Source organism: Eucyclogobius newberryi, unplaced genomic scaffold, assembly GCF_026437365.1.
Source record: "Eucyclogobius newberryi isolate DKJ021-1_F unplaced genomic scaffold, fEucNew1.0.hap1 SCAF_4, whole genome shotgun sequence".
Taxonomy (NCBI): domain Eukaryota; kingdom Metazoa; phylum Chordata; class Actinopteri; order Gobiiformes; family Gobiidae; genus Eucyclogobius; species Eucyclogobius newberryi.
Window position 1 is genome coordinate 39,152,307 of NW_027316056.1, and position 14,085 is coordinate 39,166,391.

At 45.3% G+C, this 14,085-nt stretch overlaps 2 protein-coding genes across 2 annotated transcripts; both read right to left on the reverse strand.

Moving 5' to 3' along the window:
• Window positions 1-807: 807 nt before the first annotated feature.
• LOC140377628 (uncharacterized) lies at window positions 808-4,462 on the reverse strand. The gene is made up of 5 exons (XM_072463106.1): window positions 3,791-4,462; window positions 3,641-3,669; window positions 2,509-2,534; window positions 1,844-2,434; window positions 808-1,778 (listed from the first exon to the last, which is right to left on the reverse strand). The coding sequence occupies exons 1-5, from the start codon at window positions 3,818-3,820 to the stop codon at window positions 1,117-1,119; spliced, it is 1,338 nt and encodes a 445-aa protein (XP_072319207.1). The 5' UTR covers window positions 3,821-4,462; the 3' UTR covers window positions 808-1,116.
• A 4,186-nt stretch (window positions 4,463-8,648) lies between these two features.
• Window positions 8,649-12,462, reverse strand: LOC140378229 (tapasin-related protein-like). The gene is made up of 4 exons (XM_072463955.1): window positions 12,448-12,462; window positions 11,291-11,614; window positions 10,992-11,231; window positions 8,649-10,212 (listed from the first exon to the last, which is right to left on the reverse strand). The coding sequence occupies exons 2-4, from the start codon at window positions 11,589-11,591 to the stop codon at window positions 9,854-9,856; spliced, it is 900 nt and encodes a 299-aa protein (XP_072320056.1). The 5' UTR covers window positions 11,592-11,614; window positions 12,448-12,462; the 3' UTR covers window positions 8,649-9,853.
• Window positions 12,463-14,085: the final 1,623 nt, after the last annotated feature.

Here is a 14,085-nt window from a genome sequence, read left to right on the forward strand (position 1 = left end):
AAATGCCAGTAATAAACAAAACTTACATTTACATTATATACAGTACAAAGATTATACACAGTACAAACATTATATACAGTACAAAGATTATACACAGTACAAACATTATACACAGTACAAACATTATATACAGTACAAAGATTATACACAGTACAAACATTATATACAGTACAATCATTATATACAGTACAATCATTATATACAGTACAATCATTACATACAGTACAAACATTATACACAGTACAAACATCATATACAGTACAAACATTACATACAGTACAAACATTATACACAGTACAAACATTATACACAGTACAAACATTACATACAGTACAAACATTATACACAGTACAAACATTATACACAGTACAAACATCATATACAGTACAAACATTATATACAGTACAAACATTATACACAGTACAAACATCATATACAGTACAAACATTACATACAGTACAAACATTATACACAGTACAAACATCATATACAGTACAAACATTACATACAGTACAAACATTATATACAGTACAAACATTATACACAGTACAAACATTATATACAGTACAAACATTATACACAGTACAAACATTATACACAGTACAAACATCATATACAGTACAAACATTATATACAGTACAAACATTATACACAGTACAAACATTATATACAGTACAAATATTATATACAGTACAAACATTATATACAGTACAAACATTATATACAGTACAAACATTATACACAGTATAAACATCATATACAGTACAAACATTATATACAGTACAAACATTATATACAGTACAGTACTTTACTGTTTTGGTAAGAAGTGAGTTATTCATATGTTGTTTTTCCTGGTCACACTATATCCAGCTTCATATGAGATTTCATGAGCAAAAACATTTTCGGTTTTAAAGATTGTCTTGGTGTTATTCTGCCTGAGCCAATCAGAACGCAGCATTCAGTTAACTGCTTTGTTCCATCTTTGTTCTGTTACAAAAGACACGTTTTCTTCTTGTTTCAGACCAACCTCTAAAAGAGCAGTTTGATTCAGGGAAGTTTAACAGCACCAGAACAAACGGGCAAGTTTAAGCAGGATTTCTAGATAGAAACTTGTTATTACATCATCATCTCCTCCTCCTCCTCCTCTATGTCGTCCATCACAACAGGGCTTGGCTCAGGTTTAATGTCCACCACAGTCACAGAAGAACCAAACCTCAGTCCAAACCCAAGGAACAGAGGCTCAGTGAAGGAAGAGTAGAAGGTGTGGAGCGTTAAGAGCTCTCCATTAGAGCGGATCTTATAGAAGGTCAAAGCCTCAGAGTCCAGGAACACGCCCACTCTGCCGGAGGACACTCTGCCCAAGGACAAGTCTCTTTCTCCGTCAGAGGGTACAGTAGTTTGGAGGTAAAGATCTGAAGCCATGGACAAATTATAGATTACGGTTTTATTGTCATTGTGTTTGGCGTAGATCTTCCTATTATTGATATTCAGACTCCAGGACTGATCGTTGTGTCCAAACTTACTCTTCTTTCCTTCTCCTCTCCGTCTGATTCCTTTGTAACTCACTGTTATACAAACCCACTTCCCTTTCCACTGCACCTCCCAGTAACAGCGCCCCCTCAGGCCAGTGGAGCTCAGGACCTGAGTCCAGTCTGTGAATCTGTCCTCATGATCTTCATACTCCTGCTCCTCCTCCACGTGGGTCACTGTCCGATTGTCCTCAGACAGTCTGAGTTTTCTGTGAGCCGTGTTTGGATCTAGAGAAAACTCACGAGAATCTGAAACACAGACAGATGACATCACTTCCTGAATCTTAATAATGACATGATTTTTGAATACTCACATTTCTTTATGTCTTGGATTATCGGGGGCTTTACCTCAGTTTGACTGTCCACCACAGTCACAGAAGAACCAGGTGGAAGTCTAAACCCTGGAAACAGAGGCTCAGTGAAGACGGAGGAGTCGAAGGTGTAGAGGCGTAATGGTTTTCCTTTAGAGCCGATCTTATAGAAGGTCAAAGTCCTGGCTACTGTGTCCAGGTACACGCCCACTCTGCCGGAGGACACGCCCACATCCCCAGGGACCTCATCCACTTTTTTTTTAAAGTTGTTGTGAAGAGCAAAGTACAGTTCTCCATCGGTCCACAGACTCCAGGACTGATTGTTGAGTCCAAACACACTCTTCGTTCCTTCTCCTCTCCGTCTGATTCCTTTGTAACTCACTGCTATAGAAACCCACGTCCCGCTCCACTGCACCTCCCAGTAACAGCGCCCCCTCAGGCCAGTGGAGCTCAGGACCTGACGCCAGTCTGTGAATCTGTCCTCATGATCTTCATACTCCTGCTCCTCCTCCACGTGGGTCACTGTCCGATTGTCCTCAGACAGTTTGAGTTTTCTGTGAGTCGTGTTTGGATCTAGAGAAAACTCACAAGAATCTGAAACACAGACAAAACATCTTGATGTGAGAATTACATTAATCTACAATGTGAATCTATCAAGTAAAACTCACACATTCTGGGATGAAAAGGAACCAGCCTGAAACACACAAGACGTAAAACAAATGCAAACATATATGAGTTTTCTGTCACAACTTCAGCCAGGCTTTTGTTATTTTTTCATTGGTCAATCCCCTTAGTGCCACTACAACCAATCAGAAAGCTTGGAGTGTTCAGCATCAGCCAGCCAATCAGAGGGCAGACTCTGCCACTCTCTCCTGCTCTGCACTAATTGCTGATTTCATTCACCCGGCCTGCCCCATCTCAGTATATGTACCGGTCCATTTCCCTCAGTTCTTTGCCCGACTGTCTAGTGTGTTTTTCTAACTTCCAGCACCTGTAAAGCCTCGTACAGACCGCGGCGGCCGAATCGCGCCCGACGCAGAATTTAGCATGTTTACATTTGAAAGACAAACGCCACGGACGCGCATTCTCGACGCCCTGGACTCATGTCCGTAAAATACACTCAGCAGCAGACGTGCGTCCGAGTCGTCCTGCACATGCTCAGTGGAGGAGTTGTGCTGTGTGGCTTTTTTCGTGGTGTAAATGGAGTTTAATGTTGGACCATGGCTTTGGTTTATTAACTTTACAAAGTCCAAACGGAGGCGATGGGCCCCGGGGCCCCTCTGGGACCCGCATGTACTTCAGAGCTGAGCAGAGTTGGGTCTTTTTCCGGGTCGTGCAGCACGTCATCTCTGATTGTCTGCTGTGGCACATCTGCTGCAGAAAGCTGAACATATCGCGCCGGCTGCTTTGGACGCCTCGGGCGCCTCATACGTGCGCCCAAAACGTCGAGCGTATGAAATCGCGCCACAAAAATGAAGAAATTGTGCCGCGGGAAACGCACGACGTGCTCGATGTGCGTTTATGTAGACTTTGAATGTAAACTGGACGCTTCGGCCGCCTGTTTGTGTGCCCTTCTGCCCTTCTGCCCTTCTGAACCTTCTCTTTTGCCTGTTCCTACTGGCTTTGTTTGCTACGCGAGTTACTACTTTGTTTGACTTCTGCTGGTAATTAAAGCCTATTTCTACACCTGAACTGTTTCCTGTGTCGTGCTATTGGGTTCTGGCCTGCCATTTTGTGACACCTCAGTTTTCCATAGTGAAGTTAGACTAAGAAGTTTGATGTAAAACTTTGGTCACTTACGGTTCAGCTTCAGCTTCAAGTGAATCAGACTGAAAAACAAAGATTTCATCTGTAAATGTTTTTAATGGACTCTAGAACATCCAGGTCACTCAGTCAAATTTAAATAATCATTGACGTTTTCCTTGTATTGACATGAAGAGTTTTTTTTACCTTTTTACCCTTTATGTTTTTCCACACCATAAAAATAGTGATGGAGATGAGACAGAGGAGGACGACCCCCACCACAGAGCCAACAATCACAGGTATATTTGGACCTGCATTTGAAAAGACAAATGAGAAAATAAGTCAGACTGGTTGTTCTAGTTTCCGTGGCAGACGACAGCGACTGGTCACAGTCTTCACATGTGGAAACGTGAAGCTGATTCTGTGTCGTTCACTTCAATCCAACGCTTTCTCTTCACACTGCAGACGCTGCACAGACCTGACGCGTGAATACACCTTTTAGGTTGTAGGTTTTGTCAGAGTAAAAGCTGTCTCACATCTTCAGGAAGATTTTAGCTGCATAAAACTGTAATAGGGAAAAAAATCCCGCGCACTGTCTTAGTTGCAAATGAAAATGTATTAGTAAAGAGGCAACGTTTCGGCAACTGGGCCTTCGTCAAGCAAGATCTGCATAAAACTGAAACGCAAATTCCCCATGTTTAGTCCTGACTCTGGCACCAGCAGGAGGCCGGTCCATGTTTAGTCCTGACTCTGGCACCAGCAGGAGGCCGGTCCATGTTTAGTCCTGACTCTGGCACCAGCAGGAGGTCGGTCCATGTTTAGTCCTGACTCTGGCACCAGCAGGAGGCCGGTCCATGTTTAGTCCTGACTCTGGCACCAGCAGGAGGCCGGTCCATGTTTAGTACTAACTCTGGCACCAGCAGGAGGCCGGTATATGTTTAGTCCTGACTCTGGCACCAGCAGGAGGCCGGTATATGTTTAGTCCTGACTCTGGCACCAGCAGGAGGCCGGTCCATGTTTAGTCCTGACTCTGGCACCAGCAGGAGGCCGGTATGTTTAGTCCTGACTCTGGCACCAGCAGGAGGCCGGTCCATGTTTAGTCCTGACTCTGGCACCAGCAGGAGGCTGGTCCATGTTTAGTACTAACTCTGGCACCAGCAGGAGGCAGGTCCATGTTTAGTCCTGACTCTGGCACCAGCAGGAGGCCGGTATATGTTTAGTCCTGACTCTGGCACCAGCAGGAGGCCGGTCCATGTTTAGTCCTGACTCTGGCACCAGCAGGAGGCCGATCCATGTTTAGTCCTGACTCTGGCACCAGCAGGAGGCCGGTCCATGTTTAGTCCTAACTCTGGCACCAGCAGGAGGCCGGTCCATGTTTAGTCCTGACTCTGGCACCAGCAGGAGGCTGGTCCATGTTTAGTACTAACTCTGGCACCAGCAGGAGGCAGGTCCATGTTTAGTCCTGACTCTGGCACCAGCAGGAGGCCGGTATATGTTTAGTCCTGACTCTGGCACCAGCAGGAGGCCGGTCCATGTTTAGTCCTGACTCTGGCACCAGCAGGAGGCCGATCCATGTTTAGTCCTGACTCTGGCACCAGCAGGAGGCCGGTCCATGTTTAGTCCTAACTCTGGCACCAGCAGGAGGCCGGTCCATGTTTAGTCCTGACTCTGGCACCAGCAGGAGGCTGGTCCATGTTTAGTACTAACTCTGGCACCAGCAGGAGGCTGGTCCATGTTTAGTCCTGACTCTGGCACCAGCAGGAGGCCGGTCCATGTTTAGTCCTGACTCTGGCACCAGCAGGAGGCCGGTCCATGTTTAGTTCTGACTCTGGCACCAGCAGGAGGCCGGTCCATGTTTAGTCCTGACTCTGGCACCAGCAGGAGGCCGGTCCCTGACCGGCACTAACCTGTTCGAGATGTACTTTGGTGCTTGGCCATGGAGAGACTTGTGCACAAGCAGAGCTGCTTTAAAGTCTCTTCTCTGAGCCACAGGGGCCAGTGCAGAGACCTGAGAACAGGACTAATGTGATGGTACTTCCTGGTTCTAGTCAGGACCCTAGCAGCACCGTTCTGGGTGCACTGCAGCTGTTTTACAGCTTGTTTGGAGAGGCCAGTGAGCAGGCTGTTACATGTCAAATACACTGTAGGACTTAAGCAGGACTACAGTTAAAGCATCGTAGGACTACAGGATCTTTTCTTGTTTTTTTATTAGAGTAAAAATCCCCACAAAGAAATCAGCTCAAAGTTTCAGTTCAGTTTGAAAAGTCTTCCATGCTGTGGTAGCAGCATAACAGAACACTAACAAACAATGATAAAGGTGAAACTGGGGCATATTTATTCTCTCTGCGAAAGAGCATAAATAAGGAGTACAAATTAAAGTTGATCGAAGATCAAATCATCAGTGTCAAAGTGGCACTTTAGACTAATCAAGTTGGGCTGCAGCTATCGATTATTTTAGTAATTGAGTAATCTATAGATTCTTTCTTCTATTAAACAAGTAATCAGTTAATTTTTTGCATTATTTTTTAAAAATACATGCTATAGTTCATAGTAATAAACAAATAACAAATTACACATTTTATTATTAATTTCACGTAAATTTGTCCCCAAAATGGCAACATTTCACTTCAGTCCAAACTGTTCTGTTTGTATATAAAGAATATATATAAAGGACTAATTAACTTGTCAGAATGAATTAATTTGTGTTTATGCCACATAACTTAAAATAAGAAACTTGTTTGTAAAACTTTATGTTGAGACCAGTGATCCTGCTGTTTTGAGGGGTAACGCTGCATTTTGTCATTTTGCAGCATTCCGTACAGCATTCCGTGCCGTTTCCATGGATGTATTGGCTAGTTCAAAGCACAACAGAGAGAGCGGCATAGTTTAAACTTGCGAGTGTGACTGGGAAGCAGAGTTTGTTGTGTGAATGAGCACAGAGGATCGATAGTATGAAACAGAAAGTCAGCTATGACGGGGCGAAAACACGGAGGCTAAAGTGAACAGCACACGGAGCTAATGCAGCAAAATGATTTCAGAGTTACAGCTCAAAACACCATGCAGAATGCCAACAAAAACACAGGAAATGTAGTTCTAATAGAATCTGCTCCACCCAATTTTAAGTTTTGAATCTGAAAGAAGTGAAAACAAAAAAGGGGGTGGAGTCTGTGCCATCTTTAGAGATGAAATTATTACCCGCAGGTTGTCTTTTGGGGTGTTTTCATCATTTGAGTATGTATCCTTTAAAATGGAGCTAAAACAGTCTCCATCCATTCTCTTCATTGTTTTATACAAGCCTCTCCAGCACTGCCAAAGTTTTATTGATGATTTTACTGAGATGTTTCAGTCGTATGCACAGACTTTGATGGTTTAGTCATTACAGGTGATTTCAATGTGCATGTCGATAATATTTGTGACAGAAACGCTAAAGAGCTTGATGCTGTCCTTGAAACCTTCAGTGGCAGAGATGCACTGTTTATGGAAAGGCCGTGGCTGGAGAGCCGCGGCGCGGTCAAATGGCCGCGCAATTTCAGGGACCGCTGCATTTCCCTTATAGCCCGTTATAGCCTCATGGCTAACCCTAACCCTAACGCTAACCCTAACCTTAACCCGGCGCGGTCTAAAACGGCGCTAAAACGCGGTCAAATAGCGCAGCCGGCACAAAAATAACATGGCAGTTTCGGCCGTGCGCCGCGGCTCTGTAGACACTCCCTTATGGAAATGATAAACTTTGAAAATGTCTCTTGTTCTAATGTAAATGATTTGTCTCTGTTACATCTAGTGTTTTGAATGTTCTGGACACCATTGTCCCTAAGAAGGCTAAAATGGTTAAAAATAAGCAGAAGGCACCGTGGAGAAATGATGATTGGGTCAGGGCACAGAAAAGGGAGTGCCGCAGGGCCGAACGGAAATGGCTTAAAGGTGCCATAACATGCTTTTTTTCACGTTTCGTAGTCTATCCTAAGTGTATAATTGATAATAATAAGGGTTGTGCAACACCCTTAACATAATAGTTAAGAAATATCACCCATACCTTGGACCCCCTCACCAACCCGGAAATGCAGACGGCTTGGTTTGATATTCGCCCCCACCCTTGCGAAGAACGATCTGGCTCCCCCGCCCAACCCGTGACGTAGTCTCAGCGAGAGCGTGTGTCCCCCGCCCACCCCTGACTATACGACCCCTCTCCACAGTGTAGAAATAACGCACATAACATAAAGTATACATTGTGTACTCGATGTGTAACACATTAGGTCATGATACGTCACTCGTCATGTAAATAAAATCATTATACATGTTCTGGAAATTTGCGTGAGTCGCACATGTAGCTTTAGTGTACTTACAGCTCTCGGTTCTCCATCGTCTTCTTTTATGGAGGGAATAGCGCCAGTTTATGTAGAACTAGGAAAAGGTATTTCTCTGAAATAATTGGAAGCTGCAGTAACAACTGGCGTGTCCTGTTGCCACAGTAACAGATGAACAAACCCTCCAGCTCAGCTGCCGTTAGAACTCATTTCCACATCCAAGTGTAATTATTCTTTAATGACAAAGTTCAGGGCATTAAAAATGCTAAAAATCCCACAGTGCAAAAAATAAACCTAAAACCACGTAGACACTGAAGGCCCGTAAAGACCGTGGCGGCCGAAGCGTCCAGTTTACATTCAAAGTCTATGTAAACGCACGTCGAGCACATCCTGCGTTTTCCAAGGCCCGATTTTCTCGTTTTTGCGGCGCGATTGGTGCGTTTTCGTACGCTCTCGGTGCTTTGAGCGCGCGTATGAGGCGCCCGAGGCGTCCAAAGCGGCTGGCGCGACATGTTCTGCTTTGTTTATCTTTCTGCAGCAAATGCGTCGCAGCAACCAATCAGAGATGACGTGCTAAGCACGACCCGGAAAAAGACCCAAAACAAACCCCGCAAGATAAAAAAAAAAGGTGTCTACAGAGCCGCGGCGCGGAACCCGAACCCTAAACCTGACCCGCGCCGCGGCTCTGCGGCCACAGCCTAAAAGAAAATCCTTAAAACGCAGCTCTTTGAGCAAATAATGATATTGACTAAACTCTGCTCAGCTCTCAGTATATGTGGGTCCCAGAGGGGCCCCGGAGCCCATCGCCTCCGCTTTTGGACTTTGTAAAGTTAATTAACCAAAGCCCTGGTCCTTTTTAAACTCCATTTACACCACGAGAAAAGCAACACAGCACAACTCCTCCACTGAGCATGTGCGTCACTCGGACGCACGTCTGCTGCTGAGTGTATTTTACGGACATGAGTCCGGGGCGTCGAGAATGCGCGTCCGGGGCGTTTGTCTTTCAAATGTACACGCGCCCAATTTCTGCGTCGGGCGCAATTCGGCTGCCGCGGTCTGTACGACCCTTTAGAGCTAACTCACTTTGCACCCGTAACTGACAAAACTATCCATGAGATCATCAACAGTCTGAGTTCATCTACATGCTGCCTCCATGTGTTACCCACCAGATTTCTAAAGTCTGTGCTGAAAAGTTTGTTAGCACCACTCACTCACATAGTTAACATGTTGCTTCAATCTGGAACATTCCCAATGTCTTGAAAACTGCGGTCATAAAGCCTCTCCTAAAGAAGAGCAGTCTTGATGCCGCAGTACTGAGTCATGACCGGCCCATCTCTAATCTGACATTTTGGGGCAAAGTCCTTGAAAAGGTTGTTTACAACAGCTCATGGATTTCCTCTTAATAAACAACTCATTTGATGTTTTTCAGTCAGGTTTTAGACCTCATCACACTGAGACTGCTGTTTCAGTCCAAGGGTCAGTACTGGGACCCCTTCTGTTCAACCTCTACATGCTGCCATTAGGTCAGCTGATACGCAGTGAAAATGTGTCCTATCACAATGATGCAGACGAGTCAGATCTATGTTTCACTGTCGGCAGGTGAATATGGACCAGTGGATTCACTCTGTCACTGCATCCAACAGATCAGTGTGTGGAGCACTGAGGACACGCTCCAGCAGCACAGTAGTGCAGGGGAGGGGCTGCTGCCGCAAAGGACTGTGGGACTCAATAGTTCTAGCAATTAAAAAGCTATATCTATCAGAAATTAATAACGATAAATTAGAAATGTTTTGTGGTCCGGATTCAAACGTAAAACGTTGACACCCCCGCTGTAGATCATTGTATTGTCTTGGATTGACAGATTACCTCACAAATAAAGTTCAAGCTGTTTCTGCTGGTGGCTACTCAGAAAAAACAGTTTGAGTTTTCGTTTTGAGTGTGTGTAATCCTTTAATATTTGTTCATTCTAATGTGACTTCAAAATCCCCAGAGGGCTGGTGGGGCCCTGGATCTCACGAAAAGAATCATTAGTTGCAGTTGTGCTGGACTCACCTCTGAGCTCTGTCCTGGAGAAGTGTGTGTGTGAGTCAGTGTGCAGCTCACACAGATACACACCCTCCTGCTCTGGGCCCAGCTCCTGCAGACTCAGACCACCCCACACTGAGACACCTTTCACAAACTTCCTCCAGGGGGCAGCATAGACCACATCTGCGCCGCTCTGAGTCACAATGGGCTGACTGTAGTTGAATGTCCACACCAGCCTCTTCACTGGAGACACGGAGGTCGTGCAGGGGATTGTGACGTGTCTAGACATCTCGATTGGAGCTGAAAACACAAATACAGCTGTAGGATTTATCACAATAAGATATGGCCTCAGTCAGCAGAGTTTTGAGGGCCAGTGGAAAGATTTCTGTCTTTGATTCCAGATCAAATGATCCGTCTTGTGCATCACACAATGATGTGTCAAATAGAATCTACTCGATCTCCATGTGCAGACGACCATGACAGTCCTGGACACATCAGCCTGACGTCCATGAGCGTAAAGCTCTCTTTGTATAGTTTCAGATGACATCAGACACACATAAAACGTTTTGATACGAAGCAGAAAAGCTGTCTTTAGGGCAGAGTTGGGGTAACACTAGAAACACGTCAGGGTTAGTGTGAGAGTGTGTCTTTACTCTGACAGACGTCAGTTTGAGGAGAAAAGGAGCGCTGCAACACAGGAAGAGAACATTCTGTCTCCTCTTTTGCTTCTTTAGAGAAACTCTTGTCTCTCACAAACTCACTAATAACTTCCTCAAACCAACGCCTTTCCTCTCCTCACACTGTGTCTCATTTGAATCATCTGAAGGTCAAACACACAAGAGTTGTGCTGAAGCATAAAGAGCTGCACACTGGACCATGAGGCAGGTCAGAGGACTTGCCTCATGGTCCAATGTGCGCTGAGAAAGTGTATCTTAATCTTGACCTTGACCTTGACCTTTTGTCATGGATAGTTTTTGGATCTGTTTGTTTGGTTAAATATTTGGTATAATAAAATACAGAGGAAACTGCTGTTGTGATACTGGGCTAAAAACAAATGGCAGAGAGAACAGGACCCTCACAGTGCAGACTGTAGGTGGCGCTCTTCCAGCTGTGGCGTGTGCTGATGTTACAGGTGTACTGCTGCAGAGGGTCAAAGGTGAGCGAGCTGCTGACGGAGTAGAGCTGGTTCTGTGTTTCCTGCACCAGCGTTTGGGGCCTGGCATCAGGAGTCCAGCTCACATTGGGCTGAGGGTAGATGTCCTCAGAGCGACAGACCAGAAGGCCTTCTCTCTGCTCCATGGTCAGGGCCGTCACAGGAGCTGCAGACACAGGAGCACCTCAGTGACCTCTACATTTATGTTCACAGACGTTTTCTTACCTTTCACTCTCAGCTCAATCCACTGCCTCGACCTATGGTCCGTTGTTTGGGCTTGACACTGATACTTCCCCTGGTCCTGGACTCTCACCTCAGTCAGACTCAGAGAGGCATTTCCTCTGGACATCTCCTCAGGAGACAGAGCTGTGCGCCCCCTAAAGGCTGCGTCCTGCTGGACTAAACCAGGTGGGTAAAAATGAACCAAATATTCTACTTCTTCTAACCCTAATTCTCTGGTTTTGAGCCACTGGATTACTAAGTTATCACCAGGTGTAAAGCTGCAGGGCAGGACACAGGTCTCCATGACGACACAGGTCACAGGAACCACTGAGGAGAGACAATAATACAGTTCAAAGTGGAAATAAATAATAGATTGCAGGTGAAACACTTTCATATTCACAGAGGCCTCTTCTCTGACATGTTCACATTTAGCTGTGTTTATGACTGAAGGGACTTAGGCCCTATCGGCCAATCAGAACACTTTATTTTGTAGAATACATTTCAAAATGTTCAGAAAAATATGTTACTTATCCATAAACTGTCGCTGCATTTTGGATGTAATTTATTGATGACACCGAAAGAGGAATTAATTTAAGAACTTAGAGCTTCCAGTTGTTTTCTACTTTTCATTTTATTTTTATTTTCAAAATTCCCCATCAAACAAAGAAATAATTATAAAAACATTCAAACCTTGACTCACTTGTGGTCTGGTCTTGGCCTCACTTGTGGTCTGGTTTTAGACTCACCTGTGGTCTGGTCTTAGACTCACCTGTGGTCTGGTCTTAGACTCACCTGTGGTCTGGTCTTAGACTCACCTGTGGTATGGTCTTAGACTCACCTGTGGTCTGGTCTTAGACTCACCTGTGGTCTGGTCTTAGACTCACCTGTGGTCTGGTCTTAGACTCACCTGTGGTCTGGACTTAGACTCATCTGTGGTCTGGTCTTAGACTCACCTGTGGTCTGGTCTTAGACTCACCTGTGGTCTGGACTTAGACTCATCTGTGGTCTGGTCTTAGACTCACCTGTGGTCTGGTCTTAGACTCACCTGTGGTATGGTCTTAGACTCACCTGTGGTCTGGTCTTAGACTCACCTGTGGTCTGGTCTTAGACTCATCTGTGGTCTGGTCTTAGACTCACCTGTGGTCTGGTCTTAGACTCACCTGTGGTCTGGTCTTGGCCTCACCTGTGGTCTGGTCGTGGCCTCACCTGTGGTCTGGTCTTAGACTCACCTGTGGTCTGGTCTTAGACTCACCTGTGGTCTGGACTTAGACTCACCTGTGGTCTGGTCTTAGACTCACCTGTGGTCTGGACTTAGACTCACCTGTGGTCTGGTCTTAGACTCACCTGTGGTCTGGTCTTAGACTCACCTGTGGTATGGTCTTAGACTCACCTGTGGTCTGGTCGTGGCCTCACCTGTGGTCTGGTCTTAGACTCACCTGTGGTCTGGACTTAGACTCATCTGTGGTCTGGTCTTAGACTCACCTGTGGTCTGGTCTTAGACTCACCTGTGGTATGGTCTTAGACTCACCTGTGGTATGGTCTTAGACTCACCTGTGGTCTGGTCTTAGACTCACCTGTGGTCTGGTCTTAGACTCACCTGTGGTCTGGTCTTAGACTCATCTGTGGTCTGGTCTTAGACTCACCTGTGGTCTGGTCTTAGACTCACCTGTGGTCTGGTCTTAGACTCACCTGTGGTCTGGTCTTAGACTCACCTGTGGTCTGGTCTTAGACTCACCTGTGGTCTGGTCTTAGACTCACCTGTGGTCTGGTCGTGGCCTCACCTGTGGTCTGGTCTTAGACTCACCTGTGGTCTGGTCTTAGACTCACCTGTGGTCTGGTCTTAGACTCACCTGTGGTCTGGTCTTAGACTCACCTGTGGTCTGGTCTTAGACTCACCTGTGGTCTGGTCTTAGACTCACCTGTGGTCTGGTCTTAGACTCACCTGTGGTCTGGTCTTGACCTCCTGCAGAGCTCCACAGCAGCAGCAGAAACATCCACAGCTTCATCTGAAACATGGAACAGAACAAACTTGTTCATGTGTTTCACGGTCACTTCAGCATCAAGCTTCATTCATTCAAATTTCATGAGAGTCAGCGGCTCTGTCAGGTGACCATTGATCATTAATTGAGTGTCTGCTTATGTCATAGAGAAGACACTACATGTTCTTGTATTTTTACAGAATTGTCCTGATTTTTGACGCATTTCAACTCCTTAACACTTTCACTGATTTCAACAAGTTTTACTCCTATATGATCGCTTTCACCGTCTTAGGGGGGCTATTGCTTTTGACATTTGTACAACTTGAACTTTTGGCAGTATTTGCAAAAGTATCAGTATTTTTCCCCATCGAAATGAAAAAAGAAAAATCAATTTTGGGGGATTTGTATTCATTTTCAATGTCTCTAGATGCAAAAAGTGTTGTTTTGAGCTTGATCAGGCGAAAAACCTAGGACAAGGACGATTTTGAATAAAGAAACTCCAAAGTGGCGGCGCCACTTTGATTCAACATGGCTGACTTCCTGTTTATCATACAGCGATGGGGCCAGGTGTGTTTTACTCGTCAAAGGTATCTCTATCAATATTCCAAGTCTGATGTGCCAAGGCAAAAAATTAAGAGTTTAATTTTTCTCTTTTTTGAACTACGTGGCGCTGTTGCGACTGGTGTTCTCGCAACCTCCGTTTTATTTGAGTTCGGGCCAAGCCAATCGCGTCTGTCGCCATGTGTGACATTCATCAATGTTCAGTACGTAGATGAACATAGCATTAGGAATATATTGTACCTTTTATTTGCAAAATAT

Coding starts and splice junctions, on each gene's coding strand:
- LOC140377628 (XM_072463106.1), bottom strand. CDS start 3,820: ATGGTGTGGAAAAACATAAAGGGTAAAAAG. Junction 3,670..3,790: donor AAAACATAAAGGGTAAAAAG/GTAAAAAAAACT, acceptor TTTGTTTTTCAG/TCTGATTCACTTGAAGCTGA. Junction 2,435..2,508: donor TCCTTTTCATCCCAGAATGT/GTGAGTTTTACT, acceptor TCTGTGTTTCAG/ATTCTTGTGAGTTTTCTCTA.
- LOC140378229 (XM_072463955.1), bottom strand. CDS start 11,591: ATGGAGACCTGTGTCCTGCCCTGCAGCTTTACACCTGGTGATAACTTA. Junction 11,232..11,290: donor GATTGAGCTGAGAGTGAAAG/GTAAGAAAACGT, acceptor CTGTGTCTGCAG/CTCCTGTGACGGCCCTGACC. Junction 10,213..10,991: donor CGCCACCTACAGTCTGCACT/GTGAGGGTCCTG, acceptor TTGTGTTTTCAG/CTCCAATCGAGATGTCTAGA.